The following is a 22,651-nucleotide window of genomic DNA, read 5'->3' on the forward strand; positions in this document are numbered from 1 at the left end:
TACTATTGTTCTACCATTAGTGGTTAAATATATGCAACCATATTATTTTATTTTTATCTTTTTTCTTCCCCCCACCTAAAAGATTTTAGTTTGTTTTTCAATTGAGTTGTACAGTTTATAGGTCACATTAAAGGTGGAAAAAGTTCTGAAATGATTTATCTTTATCTCATCACAGAAACCTGACATTTTAACAGGGGTGTGTAGACTTTTTATATCCACTGTATGTGTGTGTGTGTGTGTGTGTGTGTGTATGTATGTGTGTGTGTGTATATGTATGTGTATATATATATATATATATATATATAGTTTGTGTGTGTGTGTGTGTGTGTGTGTGTGTATATATATATAAACAAAGAAAGTTCGCAGCACCCTACATCTTATACAGCTTCCAAGGGAGTGCTGCCACAGTTTTCTTATGGAGATATATATATATATATATATATATATATATATATATATATATATATATATATGTAGAGAACAAAGAAGTAGGACTGCACTCCAAGATAGTGATAAAATCAGCAAGTGGTTTATTCACCCATAATATGGCAAGTCTTGCGACGTTTCGGCTCACAAGAGCCTTCCTCAAGCATGGTAACAGTGAAAGTGAGAGCATTATAAAGGCATTTACAAAGTGTCCAACCCATAAGGGTGTGGTTACAATCAATTACAATTGCAAACATACGATGCATAGCAATACAAATAAAGTGCATGTGCATAAAGTGAGCAGTGGTATACAATTCATGACTAAGGGATGCCATCCCTACAAAGTGTATTAAAATGTATGTGATACTTCATCTAAGCTAAAATCACAATTATATAGGTGATAATATGATGAAGGTGGATCACAGAAGTCAAACCGTAGGAAGCAATGGGGCCCGCACATACCATGGCGTTCTTTGTGCGTCTCCAGGTCCTCATTGCGCATGACCACACTGACATCATCCGATGCATCACAGTGTAAAGGTCAAGCGCTCGCGCTCTCATGTCGACCCAGGCAGAGCGCGAGCGCTTGACCTTTACACTGTGATGCATCGGATGATGTCAGTGTGGTCATGCGCAATGAGGACCTGGAGACGCACAAAGAACGCCATGGTATGTGCGGGCCCCATTGCTTCCTACGGTTTGACTTCTGTGATCCACCTTCATCATATTATCACCTATATAATTGTGATTTTAGCTTAGATGAAGTATCACATACATTTTAATACACTTTGTAGGGATGGCATCCCTTAGTCATGAATTGTATACCACTGCTCACTTTATGCACATGCACTTTATTTGTATTGCTATGCATCGTATGTTTGCAATTGTAATTGATTGTAACCACACCCTTATGGGTTGGACACTTTGTAAATGCCTTTATAATGCTCTCACTTTCACTGTTACCATGCTTGAGGAAGGCTCTTGTGAGCCGAAACGTCGCAAGACTTGCCATATTATGGGTGAATAAACCACTTGCTGATTTTATCACTATCTTGGAGTGCAGTCCTACTTCTTTGTTCTCTATACCATTGGGGATTGCCGTTACCCTACGTTGGACCTTGCACCCACATGCTGGCTGGTGCTCCCACTGGACTTTTTCTTCTCTATATATATGTATATATATATATAAATAGGGGAAAATTATTTTTTCACATTTTTGCTAATTTTGAACTTAAGGGTCATGTGGATGGTCCTAATCCTGCCCAAATGACTCCTGAACTCAGAAAGACCAGACATTTAAATGGATAAAATACAGGTTTTGCTAAATCTTTTCCCATAAAACTATAAATCAATCTGCTCAGCTCCTCCTGCTCTATAGCATGCTGACTGCAGGTTGTACTGGATTTTCATAATGAGTGGTTCCCTTTGAAAGCTAGGCTCTTTGTCTGTATCACCATTTAAGTTGCGCATTCAGATCCAGCATCCACTATTCTGCGGCAGAATGATTAATGGTGTTGTCTGACTATCATTACAGGGATGTTTCTTCAGTAGAATTACTAATGAATAATCACCAAGGCATTAAAGCAGAGATTGATGCCAGAAACGACAGCTTTACGACATGTATTGAGCTTGGCAAGTCCCTTTTGGCAAGAAAGCACTATGCATCAGAAGAGGTAAGGCGCCAGGACAATTTATAGCTCAGCTGCATTGCAGACCTGCATGTACTTGGTTGCAGCAAAGACACACTCTCCTACAAGAGCAAGGTCTTGGCTGCGGTTGTCTCTGTGCTAAGCACTTCCAAGTGTAATGTGACTTCCGAGTGATAAAACTGCTAACTCTGTGTCGTTTAAGCTATGACGCTGTGTTGTGTTCCAGGGCAAAGCAGATAAGTAGTCATGGAAGGAAAAAGGGGCAGAATTTAACATAAGATATAATACACACATACCTGTGTACATATATACATACAGTACGTATGTAAATAGAATATCTTTACTGTCCAAAGACCCCTTCCTTCAATATCTTCCATGAGAATGATCTCCAAGGTATAGACCCTTTAGGGTAAAAATGTTTTTATTGCATTGGTTGTATTATAGGAAAAAAATTATTTGCAATTGTTTTTTATCAAACATTTTGTCTTCTGCATATATTCTCGTGCATTGAAGTCTGCTCAGTCCCGCTCAATGTGAAATCCATCAGAAAGGCACCCTGATGGCTTAGTATGCAGCTCCTCTCTTGTGCTTTCCTGAATGCTCGTACAATTGACAGCCTTTTTGGTATTAGTGTAGTTTATGTGATTGCAATGGTGTCAGTTTAGATTTGCATTTAGGAGAATAGAGAATGGGATTGAGCAGCCTGCAGTGTATAAGAATACATGGAGACTGCAGAAGATAAGCAGAGCAATATATCGTATATCTAAAAATGAATTTCTGTTGTGTGTCTATTCTTTACGAACGGCCAAAAAACTGGACCAATTACGAAGTTGCACGAGACTTCGGTAAATGACTCCAGTATTCCTGTCTGCTGATTTGAAAACATATTTTAATATAGGAATCTGAAGCCGGCTTCCGTACTGGCGGGTACCTCGGTACCGAAGCCGAATTCAGATTCCTATTTTAAAATGTTTTCAAATCTTCAGATAGGAATACAGAAGTAATTTATCAAAGTCTCGTGCAACTTCGAACGAGACAAAGTTTTCCTACACAGGGCAAATACATTGCAAATGCTGTACGGAAGCAGCATTACAAACAGTTTTTTTTTTACCTAATCGACTTCGGATTTGTGATCAGAACCTCTATTTGCTCAACCCTAGGAGTCACTGTTAAGGGGGTGGAGCACTGTGCAGGGTCACTGTTAAGGGAGAGGGCTGCTGTGAAGGTCACATTTTAAGGGAACGAGGCACTGTGTAGTTTACTGTTAAGAGGGCAAGCCACTGTGGAGGTCAGTGTTAAGGGTGCGGGCATGGTGCTGTGAAAGTCATATTTTAAGGGAGCGGGGCGCTGTGGCGGTCACTATTAACGGGGCGCGCTGCTATGGAAGACACTGCTAAGGGAGTGGGGTGGGGTCATGTGGAGGTCACTTAAGGGGATAGGGTGATGTGGAGGTCACTGTTAAGGGGGACATTCTGGTTATCTTTTAACCAATCTGCTAGTGTTTAATGAAAACCAGTTGCAGATATGTTCTATGTCCAATAATACAACCAATGCAATTAAAAGTTCACCAGACTCATAAACTATGTCCACTGTTTTCTTGCCATTTTGGCTAATAGGAGAATGTTCCTGTCCCCATATTAAGCCTCATGCAGACGTCCGTGGTACACGGTCCGTGAGATACCGGACTGGCATCCTGCTTAGTGCAGGAGCGTACGGCGTCATTGGTTGCTATGTGCACATTGGTTGCTATGTGCACAAAGCGCACAGCGTCATAGCAACCAATGACACCGAGCGCTCCTGCACTAAGCAGGATGCCAGTCCGGTATCTCGCGGACCGTGTTCCACGGACGTCTGGATGAGGCTTTATGCTGCACATACAAGGAGCAGCATAGTCCGATGACAAATCTGCTTTAACAGAGCATGCTAATTGGATCTGATTTAAAAGAAAATAAATTGATCCGAGGCTTTGTATTTGTAGATTGGTATGCAATTCCATGCCGTGTATTTCTGTGTGCCCCCTCTGTACAGTCACACTGATCATCCGTGGTTACTTGGATGTGGTTCCTATAATTTGAATGATTTGTTACGTAAAATTTCATTTTAACTCCAGATAAAAGAAAAGTTACTGCAACTGACTGAGAAGAGGAAAGAGATGATTGACAAGTGGGAGGACCGGTGGGAATGGCTAAGACTGAGTAAGTCCACGTTTAATCCTTTTGGCAGTTGCTCATTAAAAGTTCACTGGAAGTTTCTACTTCTTCCACATGTTTTTCATTTAGAAGAAATCCCTTTAATTTTGTTTTTTTGAACTTTTATTTAGCATGTTAGATGTTCATCGTGTCTGTCTCCTATAATTCACTCTTAGTTCTGGAGGTACACCAGTTTTCCCGAGATGCCAGTGTTGCAGAGGCCTGGTTATTGGGACAGGAGCCATATCTGTCAAGTCGTGAAATAGGCCAGAGCGTAGATGAAGTGGAAAAACTTATCAAAAGGCATGAAGCATTCGAGAAATCTGCAGCCACTTGGGACGAGAGGTTTTCAGCCTTGGAAAGACTTACTACGGTATGCACCTTTTTGTTTGTTCATTTTGATGCATCTTGGATTTTATAGTTTTACATTTTTATTTTTATTTTTTTATATTTTATGGTTTAATGCCACCTTATTCTAGTCTAATAGGTGAGCTGGTTATTGATCAAGTTTTATGGTCCATCAGATGATAGAAAACTTCAGCTCAGGGCTAAATTAACACTGAACTTAGACCAGTTTAACCAGTTTCGCTCCGCGAAATACAGTCTATGTGAAGGACACATTTCCCAGACTGACCGTGGCTGAACCAAACTCTCTGTATCATGAGTACCAGGCCGACCATGAGTCTACTGTCCCGTACTCAATGCATCATCACTATGGTGCAGTGAGTTCAGATCAGTCTGAGAAGTGCAGCCTGCACGTATTTCCCGGGCTCGCTCGCTCTTGTGAAACTGTCCTGAAAGCAAAAAAAATTAGTCCCTTCCTAATTAAAATGAAATTTGGCACCTCTTCAGTCTCATTTATAGATTCAAGTAACTTTTTACAAAAAAGTCACAGAAATTAATAGACATCTCTTGTTTTCTGAGGGCACATAGTCCAGGATATGATTATAAATCTATATTCGGACATAGAAAATAGTTCTTAAAGAGAAATTTTAAATATTATTTAAAAAAAACCTTATATGGAGTCTGGACTTTGTTGACCACCAAGCTACTTTCTGCTTAACAACCAGTCCTTTCTATGGGACTGTCAGACAGCACATCTCCAGCTACCAGTCTGCCAGACATTGCTCCAGCTTGCAGCTCAAGGCAGAATTGTCACTATATTAAAGGAAGAGAGAGGATGAGGAGGTTTGGTAAACCGGCATCTTTCTCTATCTCTTACTGCCGCATAAGTACACTGCTCAAAAAAATAAAGGGAACACTTAAAACAACACAATGTAACTCCGAGTCAATCACACATCTGTGAAATCAAACTGTCCACTTAGGAAGCAACACTGAGTGACAATCAATTTCACATGCTGTTGTGCAAATGGGATAGACAACAGGTGGAAATTATAGGCAATTAGCAAGACACCCCCAATAAAGGAGTGGTTCTGCAGGGGGTGAACACAGACCACTTCTCAGTTCCTATGCTTCCTGGCTGATGTTTTGGTCACTTTTGAATGCTGGCGGTGCTTTCACTCTAGTGGTAGCATGAGACTGAGTCTACAACCCACACAAGTGGCTCAGGTAGTGCAGCTTATCCAGGATGGCACATCAATGCGAGCTGTGGCAAGAAGGTTTGCTGTGTCTGTCAGTGTAGTGTCCAGAGCATGGAGGCGCTACCAGGAGACAGGCCAGTACATCAGGAGACGTGGAGGAGGCCGTAGGAGGGCAACAACCCAGCAGCAGGACCGCTACCTCCGCATTTGTGCAAGGAGGAACAGGAGGAGCACTGCCAGAGCCCTGCAAAATGACCTCCAGCAGGCAACAAATGTGCATGTGTCTGCTCAAACGGTCAGAAACAGACTCCATGAGGGTGATATGATGGCCCGACGTCCACAGGTGGGGGTTGTGCTTACAGCCCAACACCGTGAAGGACGTTTGGCATTTGCCAGAGAACACCAAGATTGGCAAATTTGCCACTGGCGCCCTGTGCTCTTCACAGATGAAAGCAGGTTCACACTGAGCACATGTGACAGACGTGACAGAGTCTGGAGACGCCGTGGAGAACCTTCTGCTGCCTACAACATCCTCCAGCATGACCGGTTTGGCATTGGGTCAGTAATGGTGTGGGGTGGCATTTTTTTGGAGGGCCGCACAGCCCTCCATGTGCTCGCCAGAGGTAGCCTGACTGCCATTAGGTACCGAGATGACATCCTCAGACCCCCTGTGAGACCATATGCTGGTGCGGTTGGCCCTGGGTTCCTCCTAATGCAAGACAATGCTAGACCTCATGTGGCTGAAGTGTGTCAGCAGTTCCTGCAAGACTAAGGCATTGATGCTATGGACTGGCCCGCCCGTTCCCCAGACCTGAATCCAGTTGAGCACATCTGGGACATCATGTCTCGCTCTATCCACCAACGTCATGTTGCACCACAGACTGTCCAGGAGTTGGCAGATGCTTTAGTCCAGTTCTGGGAGGAGATCCCTCAGGAGACCGTCCGCCACCTCATCAGGAGCATGCACAGGCATTGTAGGGAGGTCATACAGGCACATGGAGGCCACACACACTACTGAGCCTCATTTTGACTTGTTTTAAGGACATTACATCAAAGTTGGATCAGCCTGTAGTGTGTTTTTCCACTTTAATTTTGAGTGTGACTCCAAATCCAGACCTCCATGGGTTGAAAAATTTGATTTTAATTTTTGTGTGATTTTGTTGTCAGCACATTCAACTATGTAAAGAACAAAGTATTTCAGAAGAATATTTAATTAATTCAGATCTAGGATGTTATTTTTGTGTTCCCTTTATTTTTTTGAGCAGTGTATATGTGACTGACTGTTCGTTAATGTAAAATACGGCATAAAAATGGCGGCCTATTTGCTAATCCTTGGTTCATCACACCTGTTGACTCTTGGTTACGAGCAGGGATAAAGGCACTGTGTAAGTTAGTTCTAATTCTCCCCCGATTATCTTTTAGTTGGAATTGTTGGAAGTACGTCGAATGCAGGAAGAAGAGGAGAGGAAGAGGAAGCCTCCAACTCCTGAGCTGAGTCCTAAGGTTTCAGATGAAGGGGATTCACCACAACAATGGTAATTGTCTGGTACACTTTCTACCCCCTTCCCAGATCACTGTAAAAATGTCTTGTTCTTGTCCCTCTGCTGTCCTCTGACCACCATCTGTTTGTTTGCAGGGATGGAACAAAAGAAGGAGAACAAATTTCCCAAAATGGATTGCCATCTGACCAAGATTCACCACGGGTTAGTTACCGCTCCCAAAACTACCAAAACTACAAAAACTTGATTAGCCGAAGAACAGCCAATGACAGGCAGTGGTCTGGACTGTAAATCCTCCGTCCCAAAAAAAAAGTCTCTAGTAACGCTGGTATTTTTCACCCCAAATCCATCGACATGTACTGCTAATACATTTAACATAGTGTTCTTGTTTATTTGACTAATAGCAGGTCCTAGGAGAAATATCTATTTTGTATGTATTTGTCTCGTATTCCTATTGACTAGACAGGGAAGCTGCAGAAGATGATCTAGTCGTCTCATCACTCCTTTTAGGCTTGGGCTTTGGGATTTTCTCACACTGAGAGAGATGTCTCTCAATCTATGCATAGGGAATTATAGAGGGATTGTATACCATGTCTGTATATGGCGGTATCTATTGATGCTTATTTTCTTCGGTGACATCTGGTACTGTACTGTTTGCTTGGTTTTTTTGCTAGATTCTATATTGTGAGATAAACGCGCTTGAGCAGAATTTAGTGCAGCAGATTTCACCTCTTACTTTGTAAACCTCTCAACAAACATCCATATCGGTCATTGTTGGTATCTTTGTGTTGGAGAAGCTAGAGAGATCCTCAACTGTTCACCTGATTGTGGGGTGACTACCTCTCAGTTTCACTCTTCTTCCAACTGACCAGATAGTCCCTTGAATATAGGGAGGTAGAGGTTCAGTCAGAGGTTGGATGTAACCACGTAGAAGTGCCTGTGATCAGATTAGGAATGTTTCACCACCACCTCCGCTAATATTTCATTGATATTTAACTGTGGTGTAATACATTAATGAGAGTAGCTCCAAGAGTGGTCTTTAAACTTTGACTTGTTACAGGCCTTATAGTATTTCTATGTATTTGCACTTAAAATGCCTTATGTTACTATATTAATATTTATGTAAAACTAGAAAGATCACATTTAGAATTTAATATTTATAGCTTTCATTGACTATTCACATACAGTCCTCACTGATGTAGAAAGTGCTGCAGCAGGAGGTGTAATGTTGCTGGTGTTCAGTAGATGGCGGTAGAGACAAGATTCCCATGCAGGCGTTATGCACATGTCTGTATGACGACTCTGTACAGCTTTGTAAAGAGGCATAATACAGTACTGTGTGTCATATTGAACGATAAGGTTTGTTTTTTGTTTTTTGTTAGGAAAAAAATGATGCTCCATTGAATGCTGCATTAGTGCTTCTAGGGGAGAGTATTTCCTTAAAGGGGTTGTCATCTCAGACAGTGGGGGCATATTGCTAGGATATGCCCCCATTGTCTTATAGGTGTGAGTTCCACTGCTGAGACCCGAACCTATATCGGGAACGGAGTCCCACAAAGTGGTGGCTGGATGACTCCGGTCCGGCCACCACCAAGCACGCTCCCCATAGAAGTTAATGGCAGCGCACCGCGCATGACCGGCCACCGCTCCCATTCACTTCTATGGGCCCGATGAAAATAGCTAAGCCAGTGCTTGGCTATTTTTGGCAGCCCCATAGAAAATGTGCAGTGTGCCCTCCACCACTTTCGGGGCTCAATATAGGTACAGGTGCCAGCAGTGGGACCTGCACCCATCAGACAATGGGGGCATATTCTTGCGGTATTCCCTCATTGTCTGAGATGAGAATAATCCTTTAAAGCCATGTTCACACGGTGGATCCTGACAAAGTCCGAATCTGCCTCATATTCCGCAGCAGAAACTGCCAAGGGTTCTGCCTGAGTTTTTCAGTTTCCGTGCTGTGAACCTGCTTGTGGTTTGGCCCAATTGAATGGTGCTAAACTGTGACCACACTCCCACCGTGGTTTCCTGTGTTGTCCACGTGGAATCTGTTCCAAGAACGAACATATCCATTCTTTGTGCAGTCTGGAAAACCACATAGAAATAATCCCCAGGTGCATGAACAACGGCGCGGACCACCATTGAAAACAGTAGGATGCAGATCCAGCACGGTTTTCCGGACTGACATCTGTGGCAAAAATCTGCCATGTGAACATAGCCAAATGCAATGCTGTACAGAGGCACCATGTGACGGTACATGTAGTATGTGTGGCTCCACAGTACCGAGCGGCAGGGACTCTGTGTTCCTTTGTACTGTTATGTGTGTACGTACTACTGAATAAAGAGCGGTAATCATTGCACTTTAGTGCATACCATTTCCAACCATGTTATCATAAGAAGCCGTGCTAGATATATTCATTAGGGTCCATTCACACGTTCGTAGTTTTGGGTCCGCATCCGTTCTGCAATTTTGCGGAACGGGTGCGGACCCATTCATTTCAATGGGCCCACAGAAGATGCGGACAGCACACCGTGTGCTGTCCACATCTGTATTTCCATTCTACTGCCCGCAAAAAAGGAGCATATCCCATTCTTGTCCGCAATCCGTAGGGCTGGCCTTGTGCGGTCCGCAAAATGCGGAACGCACACGGCCGGTATCCGTGTTTTGCGGATGTGTGAATGGACCCTTATCTGCAGTATGCATTTTATTCCAGTTCACTGTAGTGCACCAAAACTGCAATTGAGATGTATTAAATCTGTTACGATCAAGGGAGCAAACCCGTTACTCATGTTGACGTGTGATCTGCAGCCTCCATGTTTGCAAGAACGGTTTACTCTTCAGATGCAAAATGCAGCTGCTAATTCTCCTCTTCTTGCGGTTTCTAATCAGCAACATCAGGATGACAATAACATAACCAATGCATTTCATCCATCATTTCTTTTTCTCGCCATGCATGTCTTTTTTTTATTATTATTATTATTATTATTATTATTATTGCTTTTGTCAGGAAAACAACACATCGCTTCTTTATTTTGTTATGTCATTCTCTACATTATTCCTCCTAGAAGAACAGTCTCCCTACCTTTTGTGAAAATCAGATATTTTCATTAATTATTGCTGATTGAATATCTTAATATGAGATGAATCCTTTTTAAATAACTATATGAATGTATGTTAAAGGGGTTGTCTAGGTTTAGAGAAATGGGTCTACATTTCCCCAAGACCCTGCAGCCCTCTTGTCCATGGGTTGCACCTGGTATTGCAGCTCAACAATGTTCACTTGAATGAGGCTGAGATGCAGTACCAAACACAGCCTATGGACAAGAGTGACACTGTTTGGTGGAAGGGGGAGCATACCCCATTTCTAATCCTAGACACCCCCTTTAAGTTGCACTGTTACCTGCACACATTGGAGGCAGCCATGTTGTTTACTCGTCAGACCTACTGACACGACCAAAGCTCAGTGTTCTTCCAAGTCGTCTTGTATATACTCATATGCTCTTTCCTCATTGACGATGGTTCTGAATTCACATATGGCCGCCCCGGTGTGCTGTAGGCAGCAGTTCAGAATTCGCGATGCTAATGCTAAGCTTATATACGTGTCTTTTCTTATCTGAATATATATATATGATTATTTAAGTACATTTAACTATATTTTTGAGCTATATTTTACCAGAAAGTCAATAAAATGGTGCAGAGACTCCAACTTGTCAATCAAATGGAGCATAGCTTTGTGCATCTGGATACAGTGAACCCATGCCATGCCCGTCCCTAATGATTTTCATCCATCACTGACCAGATCACATGACTAACAACCACGTCACACGAATGTCATCATAACCGCTATGTTTTGTGGCTTGTCTGCATGCATATAGCATGTGTCCATTAAAGTTTATTTGCTTGTTCATTTCTACACGTCCAGCACGTTTGTGTGTTAATTTCTGCTACATTTTTACATACGCTCTTTATGTATATGTTAAGTGCATAGGAGTAATGTTGTGAGCGTGCCGGCTTTCATAGCTTGTGAATTATTACTGCAGCTCACATACACGTCGCAACACGAGTTTAATGCCGCCTTGTCCGCCAGTCCTTGCAGTTATTTCATTCCTGACGAGAACACTGATACGAGAACGCGCTGTCTGCTGTTACTGTGTGCTTTTAGTGTCGGCCTCAGGGGAGAGGATATCTATACTGCCACGGGCCCTTTAAAACTGTCGTAATGAAGAAACGTCTCCATCCATCTACATGTAGATGTATTAGATTAGAAAAGAAGGCCTACCTCCAAAAAATGCTGCCTCCCTTGTATATGGGCGTTGTCTGGTATTGCATCTCAGCTCAATTTACTTGGTTGCAGGGCTGTACTGCAATACGTAGTGTAGACCGTGTATAAGGGTACTATTAGGCCCCTTTCAGACAATCGAGTTTCATGCATTGGACTTGAGTATGCGGCAGCTCCCGTCCTGACCTCCCAGCACTGCCGGGGTCGCATAGCATTATATTGATTTATGATGCTATGTAGTCCTTACAGTTCTGAAATGTATTGTGTAACACTGACATAATGCTGTCTGAAAGGGGCCTTACACTGCCCAGTGACCAGGCTGGATAAGTGCCGATCAACGGCATCATTCGGCCTTCATTAGCATCAGCCTATTACACTGGCCGATGTAAAGTATACAGGGAAGGAATGATTGCTTCCGTCCAGTTCTGTTGATAATCGGCAGCACATCACTGATTACACAAGGAGATGTGCTGCCGATAACTGAGCGTTTTCTATGATACATGTATGTAGCAGTCAGCCGACATTTAAACATTCACTCATTAGTCTTCAGCTCTGCAGCAATTGGGAAGCAGCTTTCCTGTCGAGGCTTGTTCCCAAATATTGTCCTGTGTAATAGGGCCTTAAGAGTGGCATTGTTGGGGGGGGGGGGGGCAGCAAATCATATTGTGTAATCCAATATGAAACCACCAATAACATGAGTCTCAGCTCTTTAGTTTTTTGGAGGTCTAGCCGACTATGTGTAGCGTCCAGTTGGTAGTCACCTGTTCAGCTGCCTCATTACTGTTAGTGCTAAAACTGTCTAGCATTTTTAGCATTTATCATGCTTTTTTTGGGGGGGGGGGGGGGGGGAATTAGCCACCAGTCTCCCAGTGTTAAAGGGATTATATGGTTACTGAGAAAAAGAAAAAATGAGTACAAATGTTATACTATAAAACAAATCCCCCCCCCCCCCCCACCTCTTTAATGGTGCAATATTTTGACTACTCTTGGCATCCCAGGAAATACACTCTAACTCCCCCAGTCTGTGGCATGTGATCAGTCAGGTGCCGTACGCTGGGCTATTAATCTTAGCTGATGAGCTTGTGGCATCATAGTATTTGTGCTTCAGCCTATCGCTGCAATTACTAAAACGCCCCGTTCCAGGAAGTTGAGAAGCTGCAAAGCTGCCTACGATGGGGAGCGCATACATCAGTGCAAATTCCCTTTAAATATCATTTCTAGCTTCTGTGTGTATTAGTTTTCACTTTTAGTGCATCAGATTAGCTTTTTGCATAGAGAGTATTTCTCCAAAGCAGTGCCAAATTTAGTATGTAGATTCCTATAGTGAGAGAAGCCTGTCTCTTATGATAGGTGATTTTTTTTTCTTTTAAGTTGACCCACAATAGCCTCATGTAATCTGAATGTTCCATATATTACTGGCTAAGGGTTGTCTTCTTTAGGCAACGACTTGCATATGTCCTATTAGAACCCATGGAGGTTCCCACTATTATCCAGAGCAGAGCGCCACTACAAGGAGCAGCTCTTGTTCTGGGCTGGAGGACTTGATGCATCTGTGCAATACACAGAATATACAATGATTTCTGGGGGCACCTGCAATTCTTCAATGTCCCTACAGAGGGAGCCCCATGATGATCGCATCATTAGAAGTAATTTACAGGTGTTGCTCAGAATACACGATTTTTTTCTTTTAAAGGGAATTTGTCACCTAAAAAATGCCTCCCAAACCGCCAGCATTACCTTAAAGTAGCCAGCAGTATGTTCCTAAAGATCCTTTTCTTTCGCCGCCCAGATGCACCAAAATCTTGAAAAACGAACTTTAATCCCCTGCACGCGCTATGTAACAGCAGAGTTTGAAGTCTAGGGGGCAGCGACCTCCTCGCTTCGTCAGGATAACCACGCCCCCTTTTCCTCTGACAGCCGCGCACGTGAGCGTTCGACGCACACTCGCCCAGCTTTGCTGAACAGCCGAAAGCTATCGGCTGTCGATCAAAAGCGACGGGGCAGGGAAAGGGGCGTGGTTATCTTGACGAAGCGAGGAGGCCGCTGCCCCCTTGACTTCAAACTCTGCTGTTACATAGCGCGTGCAGGGGATTAAAGTTTGTTTTTCAAGATTTTGGTGCATCTGCCTGGAGGAAGAAAAGGATCTTTAGGAACATACTGCTGGCTACTTTAAGGTAATGCTGGCGGTTTGGGAGGCGTTTTTTAGGTGACAGGTTCCCTTTAACTAAATAATTTGAATCTCATATTTGACAAAAATTCAAACCTGTTTTCTCATTGCGTAATGTATTTATACATTGAGTGGAAACTATGTCAGAAATATTTTTGTAAATGGAAAAATATTTGATCAAGGAAGAAGTGTTATAAAAGCAGTCCTAGTTGGATGGGTAAAAAATGCCCCAATTTTCACCAATTATTTTACTTTAATACAGTAGATGTTAATGTGTGCTATGGAGGCAGATTTCTGGTGACCATCTAACATAGTCCTAAAATCTAACTCTGAAAAGATCTAGAATGTAGGAGCTCTGGCAGATGAAGCCATCCATGTATTACATGGATGCCCAATCATCTGAATGGCTGCCCCTTGTCCCTACTCTTCCAGTGCTTGACTGGCCATAACTTTCCTGGACAAAATCGGCAGATGCCCACGTCTGATTTAGGGCTCATTCAGACGGCCGTATGCTGTCCGCAAAAATACTGAATGCTATCTGTTTTTTTGCGGATCCGCAAAAAAAATGAAACATGTCCTATACTTGTCTGTGAAAATCAGGACATGGCCCCATTGAAGTCTATGGGTCCGCAAAAATACTGAATGCTATCCGTTTTTTTGCGGATCCGCAAAAAAACGGACAGCATTCAGTATTTTTGCGGACAGCATACGGCCGTCTGAATGAGCCCTTAAAGGGATTATTTCTGATGAGCCGACCCCTTTAGAAACATTTTAATGATTTGTTATTAAGCTTTATGTCGGCAGATCAGGTGTAGGAAGCTACAGACACTCAATCAACCCTTTCCATGTGGAATTTTCTAAATCCCAAACTCTCGTGAACATAGACAAGTGTATTTGGTATGAAATACTGGCAAACACTTTATTAAAGACAACCCTCCACATGGAGCCCCTGCCATTACTCACAATAAACCCGTGGCACCTTGCTTTATTTTATCCTTGGCAAAAAAAAAAAAAGGAACTGGCGTTGTGTGTACTAAATAGTAAGTAGCACCGAGCTTCCGTAACTTGCTAATCTCACCCTTCAAGCTGCTTCAGTGATACTAAATAGCAACATAATAGCAGGAATGGATGTCAGGGTGTGAAGTCCTATCCTTAGATAAAAGATACTAGGAATCCATTATAATTGAACGGCTCCTGGAGACGACTTCAGCTGGATAACTTGGCTCTCGAAGCCATCCCGGTCACAGCGGGCCGCGAACAACTGAACAGCAAAGCAAGCGATGGCAAGGCCTTGGTTCTGTCTTTGTTTTGTGGGTAAATAGCCGTGTGGTGTTGAGTGACTGTGGTGGTTTCTCTCGTTCCCTCTTAACTCCAATCCAATGTACTTTAATGATGAGCAATACAATAACTCTGGTTGCCAAACCACTGGTATCTCACACCTCCTCCTAATTTCCCATCTGTTCTCCTGAAAAATCCAACCTAACCAGGATGACGGAAGTAGATGTGCATGGTGTTATTTTATTTTAATCTTTGCATGTCCTCTGATCGTTTTACCTCCGGTAAAATAGGAGCATTTTCAGAAACCATGGCCATTGACGAGTACGTTTCTGACAATGCTTATGAGAACCGACCTGTTCTGAATTCTATCGTGTGGTGACAGGACGGACAGGGGCTGTCGTACGGCACCCTGTTCTGTCATTCTTGTTGGTGGCTTTACTCTATATTCTGGGAAAAGGACTGAGGTACAGTTATGCACAGTCCGCACTCCCTGTTTTTCCACGTCTATAAATGATTACTAATCATATTGATACATCTAATTGATCTCCTGCTTATTTATACTGGGGTCAGAGCAGATTTGCTGTACTTCAGTCCTTTATGTAGGTGAACTGCAAGCAGACACTATAAATGGTTTCTGCGCTGCAGTGTTGGATAGTCTATAGGGAACCATTGTGCGGTTATAGATGTTTTAACGTTCCTGTGTTTACGGTTCCTTTATGTTTTCAGATGGCAGAAAATGCTGAAACCAATGAAATGGTTAATGGATCCACAGAGCAGAGGTCAAGTTCAAAAGAATCCAGTCCAATCCCTTCACCAACTGCTGACCGCAAATTGAAATCGGGCATGCAGCCGCAGACCGCCTCCACTCTACCAGCCAAGACGCAGGACATTCCTTCTGCTCAGTTTGAAGGTCTCTTGCATCGCAAACATGAATGGGAGGCCCATAATAAGAAGGCCTCCAGCAGGTATGTTACAATGTGGCCTTCTCGGGAAGAAAAATAATTTTAAAAAAATTGACACTCTAAATTGACTCCTATACAATAATGTTGTAGCCTCTAGGGCAGGAAATGGCAACTGCTCCAGTCTCTTCCCCCACTGATGACAGACAGGACGATTCTGCCGCCGATTGTTGGGAAGGAAGTATTCCTTCCCGACAGTCGGCTGTTCGTTCAGTGAAGGAGACCACACATTTATTTTCATGTAGTCATCTCCTTCACAGTATGAGGATCTGTATGCGATCCTTCGTCCTCGTACAGAATCATGGCTTCTGAGCAGCAGATCACTGTTTAGACCACATGATCTGCTGCCCAGAAACTATGATCGGTGGTGCCTGCATGAACGACAGGATGACACGATGAACAAGCGTTTCGCTCGTTCATCAGGTGATCGACGGCACGTTTACATGGCCAGATTGTCGGGAACGACTGTTTGCAGGAACGTTCCCAATAATCTGCCTAATTCTCAGGCCGTCTAACTGCAACTTAATCCTGTTTAAATCATTCAAAGGGAATGTGTAATCATAAAATGACCTAATGTTTAAATAACGTGTTTTTTATGTTCAACATATTTTTTGTTAGAATTTTTTTTTTTTTATGTCGCTATCTAAAAAAAAAAATCGTATATAATTCTGCAATTTCACACTGGCCACTAGGCCTAAAATATGTTAAAACTTCCTGTCTTTTGAGAGCAGAAACTTGGGCCAATGACACAATGGACTGGAGGGGACCTTATTAACTGCTATAGGAGAGTTTTCTAGGCATGCTCTGTGCCCTGTGCAGAGGTCAGGAGGGAGCTGATGAGCTATGATACTACCTAATGTGAATAGTGGACCCTATGTTATCTATATGGAGGTGTTACTTATTGTAATTCTGCCTCTAGTAATAACAATAATGGCTACTGAAAAGTCACCTGTAGAGAAGAGGAAGTTAGGACCTATTAGACTGCGTGGCCTGTGTGAAAATTGCAGTATTATACATATAATGGCATGGACAAAAGTGGTTGACTTTTTCTTTTTCTGACAGAGATCCAGATCCTCTGCATAGACCTAGACTTAAAGAGCATCTGTCAGCTGGATCAAGCCTATTAAACCAGACATACTACTTAGTAGGGTTGTTCCTTCTGATTAAAATGACACCTGTCTTGTGAAAATTGGAAAAAGACTGATATTCTTTATAAAAATTAGATCTTTAGTGCACCAAGGGGCAGGGCCTAAGCTCTTGGTGCTCCTCTGCTTTCCAGCGCTGGCCATACCCCTTGGAGCACTGAAGCCCTCATTTACATATAGAATCATTTTTTTTTTTTTTTTTTTTTTGTGGGAACGATGCATACGATTTTCACAAGACAGGCATCAGTTTATTCAGCAGGATCAACTCTACCAGGCAGTATGTCTGGCTTAATAGGATTCATCCTGTTCTTTTTAATACATACCATTCTGGCTGTCTGCAGCGCGCCACTAGGGAAAACCTACTGCATACTGTACTACACTGAAATAACACAGTATGCAGTAAGCTCCCTCTAGTGGTGACAGAACGCCTTCTTTTAATCTATGTCTAAAGAATTCTGGACCTCAAATGACTTGTTGATAAAAGGTAGAGATTTACTTGAAGGTGGTTTTGATACAAGCCCTCAGCCAGTACTTCTCTACAGCTGCTCTCCCAGCAGAATACTGATGTTGTTGATGGAGCTTGCTTTCTGTGAATAGAGAGATGAATAGAGATGCTTTCTGTGAATAGTGAGTGTAGCTTCTGTCCACTCACAGGACTACAATCTGCTGTTGCATTCTGTAGACAGTTGTGTGTGCTTGTGGCTTCACTTTCTTAAGAAAAAGGCAACAACAAAATAATCAGAGGAGCTTGTGAATCGTGCAGCTTACAACTGCAGAATGTCATCCAAACCCACCAGCGATCTAAGGGTCCATTCACACGACCGTATTTCTTGGTCCACAGCCGTTCCGCAAAATTGTGGAACGGGTGCGGACCAATTCATTTCGATGGGAGCGCTAACGATGCATGGAGCACACAGTGTGCTGTCCGCATGCATAGGTCTATTCCGGGACCCCGCAAAAAAAAAAGATAGAGCATGTCCTACAAGAATAGGCATTTCTATCATCAGGCCAGCCATGTGGGGTCTACGAAATGCAGAACACACGCGGCCGTGCAATTTGCAGATCGCAAAACACTTACGGACATGTTGCACTTATAACCACATGCACACCCGGCCAAACTGAACATGCATTTGTATGATGAGTCAATTTTTAGGAGTAGCTGTCAGCTGTACCAGCATTTAGATGATAGCTGTTGAAGGTGTATGGTCAGCTTTATTTACTAATCTATGACATGGTCACAAAGCTTTGCAACACCTGATGACCAAGATTTTATTTTTTTTATTTTTTCAGGTCTTGGCACAATGTATATTGTGTGATAAGTAACCAAGAAATTGGATTTTATAAAGACTCCAAAACCGCTGCATCCGGAATTACCTATCACAACGAGATCCCGGTGAATCTGAAGGAAGCCGCCTGTGAAGTAGCCACCGACTACAAGAAGAAAAAACATGTGTTCAAACTGAAGTAAGTTGATTGTGGCCTTCCCTCCTTGTAGGGAACGTTCTTATTTTATCTTAAAGAGAACCGATAAGGACGGGTTCCTCCAATTAGATTGTGGGTTCCATTCTTCCAAGTTATGCTGCGACATACAGATGGGTCCTATCTCTCCTGGATCACAGTATCCGAAGATGTGCGACGTTGGATGACCAGCTGTTTTACTTTTTTTTTTGTTATTTTACAATACTGTGTCATGAGATGTCTATCCCATATGTGGTCTATCCCATCCAGTGGTTGTGTTGCAAATTGCAGCTTGTGAGGGGTTTTTCTAGCATGTCACAGTATTGTATTGAGATTTAAATTGGAGTCCTTAAAGGGATTCTGTCACCAGGTTTTGGGCTATAGAGCTGCGGACATGCACGGCTAGATCGCCGCTAGCATGTCCGCAATATATCTGTCCTATAGGGCTGTGTGCTTTTAATTTCTTTAAAAAAGGATTTTATAGATATGTAAATGAGTCTTGTATGTGTCCAAGGGGCTGTACTAACCTTCCTGGAGCCCAGCCGTGCCCGCCTGTGAAGGAGCCCAGCACCGCCTATGTCCTCCGAATCTCCTCCTTTCATCAACGATAGATTGCCGTAATCTCGCGATGCGCGAGCTCGCGCATGCGCAGTTCTTTCCCTGAGGCTGATGCCAGCACAGGGAAAGAACACTATACCGGCACTGCGCGAGCCCGCGCATCGCGAGATTACGCCATTCTATAGTTGATGAAAGGAGGAGATTCGGAGGACATAGGCGGTGCTGGGCTCCTTCACAGGCGGGCACGGCTGGGCTCCAATAAGGTTAGTACAGCCCCTTGGACACATACAAGACTCATTTACATATCAATAAAATCCTTTTTTAAAGAAATTAAAAGCACACATCCCTATAGGACAGATATATTGCGGACATGCTAGCGGCGATCTAGCCGTGCATGTCCGCAGCTCTGTAGCCCAAAACTTGATGACAGAATCCCTTTAAAGGGGTTATCCGTGAAATGATAAACGGGATCAACTGTTTCAGGGCACGAAGCTCACTGGAGCTCTGGTAAGCGGTGTGGCCTCTCGGCAGCTTACCTATTGATTTGTGAATTTAAAATTGAATGTGCATCATTTATTCATCTTCTGTTTTTTTCCTACAGACTGAATGATGGTAATGAATACCTCTTCCAAGCCAAAGATGATGTAAGTTATATTCGCTTATTAATGAGCAGTTAATGCACCCAAACCGTATTGTAAGTGGATCTATAATGTAGAACGCATAGATATCTGTAGGCCCATGCTTTACCTCCATATGCCTCAGTATTCACCTAGAGCTTTTTGTCACTGATTTATAGGGAATTTGTGGGGAAAACAATTGTAACATGCTTCAACAAGCGTTATACGGAGATATTTATCCCTAAAAAGCTTGCTTCCATTGCAACTATAAGAGCAGGCAGTTATTGGAAAGGAACTGGAGATGAAAGCTTTATCTACAGCAGTCACCTCCTCTGTATGGAGACAGGCCATCACTTGAGTGGTTGCTTGTCCCCATACACATTCATAGTTTCTGGGCAGCAGATCCCTGTTTGCACAGGCCAATTTGCTGCACAGAAATAATGATTTTAGATGCCAGCTGATGATTGGCGGCACTTGCAGACAAGACAGTTCATGTAAAGAGGCTTTTAGCCCCTGAAAATGATCTGAGATCATATGATATTACGGACACGATGCCTGAGGCTGCTTAGCAATTTTTCATCAATACCTTCCCCCTGAACAGATTTAAAAAAAACTTCAAATGTGTGTGGGCATGAACGTAAATGCAAACTTAAATTTATATCTGGCTTCCATTACGTCACTGACCCTTGTACATTCACGTAGACTAACTTCATTTTGGCAGGTGAGCTGTCTGTTACACAATATCTGTACGCTCCAGAAACTCAACAAAATTGGCTTCATCTTCCAGCTAATATCTTATATAGACCTCGGCCATTTGTAATAGCGTAGAGCATAGCTTTAGAATTCAGTACAGCCAAGGTCGTGCAGGAACACGCAGCATTATAAATCAGTATAACACTGTGAGTTCGGTTCTGTCTGGGAAATATTGCTGTCACACGGAGTGTATTACCCGCAATGACTATGCTTGGATGAAATTGATTAGTGACGTGTGACCTGTCATTTCTTTTGCAGGAGGAAATGAACACATGGATCCAGGCGATCACAAACGCAATCACAGTAGATAAAACAGAGGTGTCTCTGAGCACGCAGAGCACGCCAGCGTCCAGCCGAGCCCAAACTCTGCCAGCCAGCGTAACGGTCACCACAGAGTCCAGCCCTGGCAAGAGGGAGAAGGACAAAGAGAAGGACAAGGAGAAGAGATTTAGTCTCTTTGGGAAAAAGAAGTGAACCACAGCCTAAAATAAACAAAAATCCTAAACCACTGCACTTCTATTACATTATTATTTTCTTTCAGTGAAATGTCAGCATGCAAAGCTCAGAACCAATACATTACTCCGTGCCTAATGTTCCCCCGACATGATTAATAAATAAATAAAAAAAATAAAAAAAGAATATTTATAGTATGCTAAAGTGGTTATGGAGACACACACACAAGTTTGAGGGACATTGGGCATCTGGATGAGAGAGAGGACCATTTTTTCATTTTATTCCCCCCCCCCCCCCCCAAGGCATTGTAGAATAACCCTAAATATTTAAACACGCCCTCAATTTTGTGAGGCTGTCTTGACAACGACCCGACCTTACGAATATTGATAAGATATGCAAGGCAGCGGTGCTTTAATTCTTGATTAAAAGTGTGATTGTTCACATCACCGACAGATGTATAAAGCTCAGACCCATCGTTCACTACCATTCCCACGAGAGAGAGCTAGCATGGAGTTTTTGAGATCCTTCGATGTGGTAGCAGAGTGCAGACACTTTTTTTTTGTTTTGTATTTTTTTTGCCAGTAGATTGATTGGGAACCTACTTATTAACACGGCACGGCTTTCAAGCGTCACGTGTGTATTCTCCGAATGTTGGTGTTTAAGGAGAGGATTAGCAGTTTTAAATACTCCTGTCATTTTACAACTTTTTCCGTTTTTGTTTATATATTTCCCCTTCTTCTTTTTTTGCTGAAATACACTATATTGTATGTTTCTGATTTAATTCTAGTACAACCTATAACTAGATGTATAATAAACCCTTTAAAGGAACCATTGATGTTAAATGTACAAGTGAAATGAAGCATTTACTGGAACAAAAAAGTAATGTTACTCAATTACTTGCTTGTCAGCTACAGCACTGTGTTATAATTTTGCTACATTATTTTGCTATTTGATACATAGTGTGCATTTCTCTGTCACTGTAACTATTGTAATGAAAATTTACATTTTACTGCACAATCAGAATGACGTTTATTAGGAATGATTCCCCCTTTTCTCCCTCAATGACTGGGGCCTGTATTCCTGGAACTGGCTTTCAGTTGAATGGAACTGTACTGTTAGAGTCCGGGTATCCCCCCCGGTGCACTTTTTGACCATTGCTTAACTCCAACCTCCATTATGCACTCCGCCTGCCTGTGACGTTTGGAGGTGCAGTTGAACGACAGTCGGATTGCTGAGGGTTGCTGATCCCTTGCTCTAGGATTTTGCCCTATCTGTTAAATATATGCTTATGTCATTAAATGCTTTTAAAAATGACAGATACTGGAAGACGTCAATTTCTTTCATCGCTTGCTGTATTAGACTCCGGTGCAGTGTTAATTATTGTTTTTAAAACAAAAGAAAAATATAAATAAATCAACTCCTTTTTTTTTTTCTCGGATGCTGTATATCGTGTCATAGCCCACTCAAGATGTCCTTACAGACATCAGATTGCTGGTAAATCTCAGCGGGATCAGCATTTAAATACCAGATGTGCATGGCCAGCTTTTATTTATTTATTTTTTTTCATTAGAACATTATTAGAACTTTTGGAACACCAATAAGGGGGCATAATCCACTATGTCAATAACACTGGACTGGAGGAGTGCAGTGGTGACATTAGTTATGTCCTCAAGCCTTGAGGA

The 22,651-nt window shown here is 42.6% G+C and overlaps 1 protein-coding gene across 3 annotated transcripts in view; it reads left to right on the forward strand.

Moving 5' to 3' along the window:
- SPTBN1 (spectrin beta, non-erythrocytic 1) overlaps nt 1-22,285 on the forward strand; it is a 184,297-nt gene extending 162,012 nt beyond the window's left edge. For 2 of the 3 annotated variants that reach the window (XM_040429744.1, XM_040429746.1), the window contains 9 exons: nt 1,961-2,099; nt 4,186-4,270; nt 4,441-4,637; nt 7,228-7,340; nt 7,442-7,508; nt 15,753-15,991; nt 18,421-18,594; nt 19,748-19,790; nt 20,775-20,990. In XM_040429744.1, the coding sequence (XP_040285678.1) occupies nt 1,961-2,099; nt 4,186-4,270; nt 4,441-4,637; nt 7,228-7,340; nt 7,442-7,508; nt 15,753-15,991; nt 18,421-18,594; nt 19,748-19,790; nt 20,775-20,990 (1,273 nt within the window). Of the gene's footprint in view, nt 1-1,960; nt 2,100-4,185; nt 4,271-4,440; nt 4,638-7,227; nt 7,341-7,441; nt 7,509-15,752; nt 15,992-18,420; nt 18,595-19,747; nt 19,791-20,774 lie in introns of all 3 variants that reach the window. The other variant, XM_040429745.1, reaches the window with a different exon arrangement.
- Nucleotides 22,286-22,651: the final 366 nt, after the last annotated feature.

This window comes from Bufo bufo, chromosome 4, assembly GCF_905171765.1.
Source record: "Bufo bufo chromosome 4, aBufBuf1.1, whole genome shotgun sequence".
Lineage (NCBI taxonomy): Eukaryota > Metazoa > Chordata > Amphibia > Anura > Bufonidae > Bufo > Bufo bufo.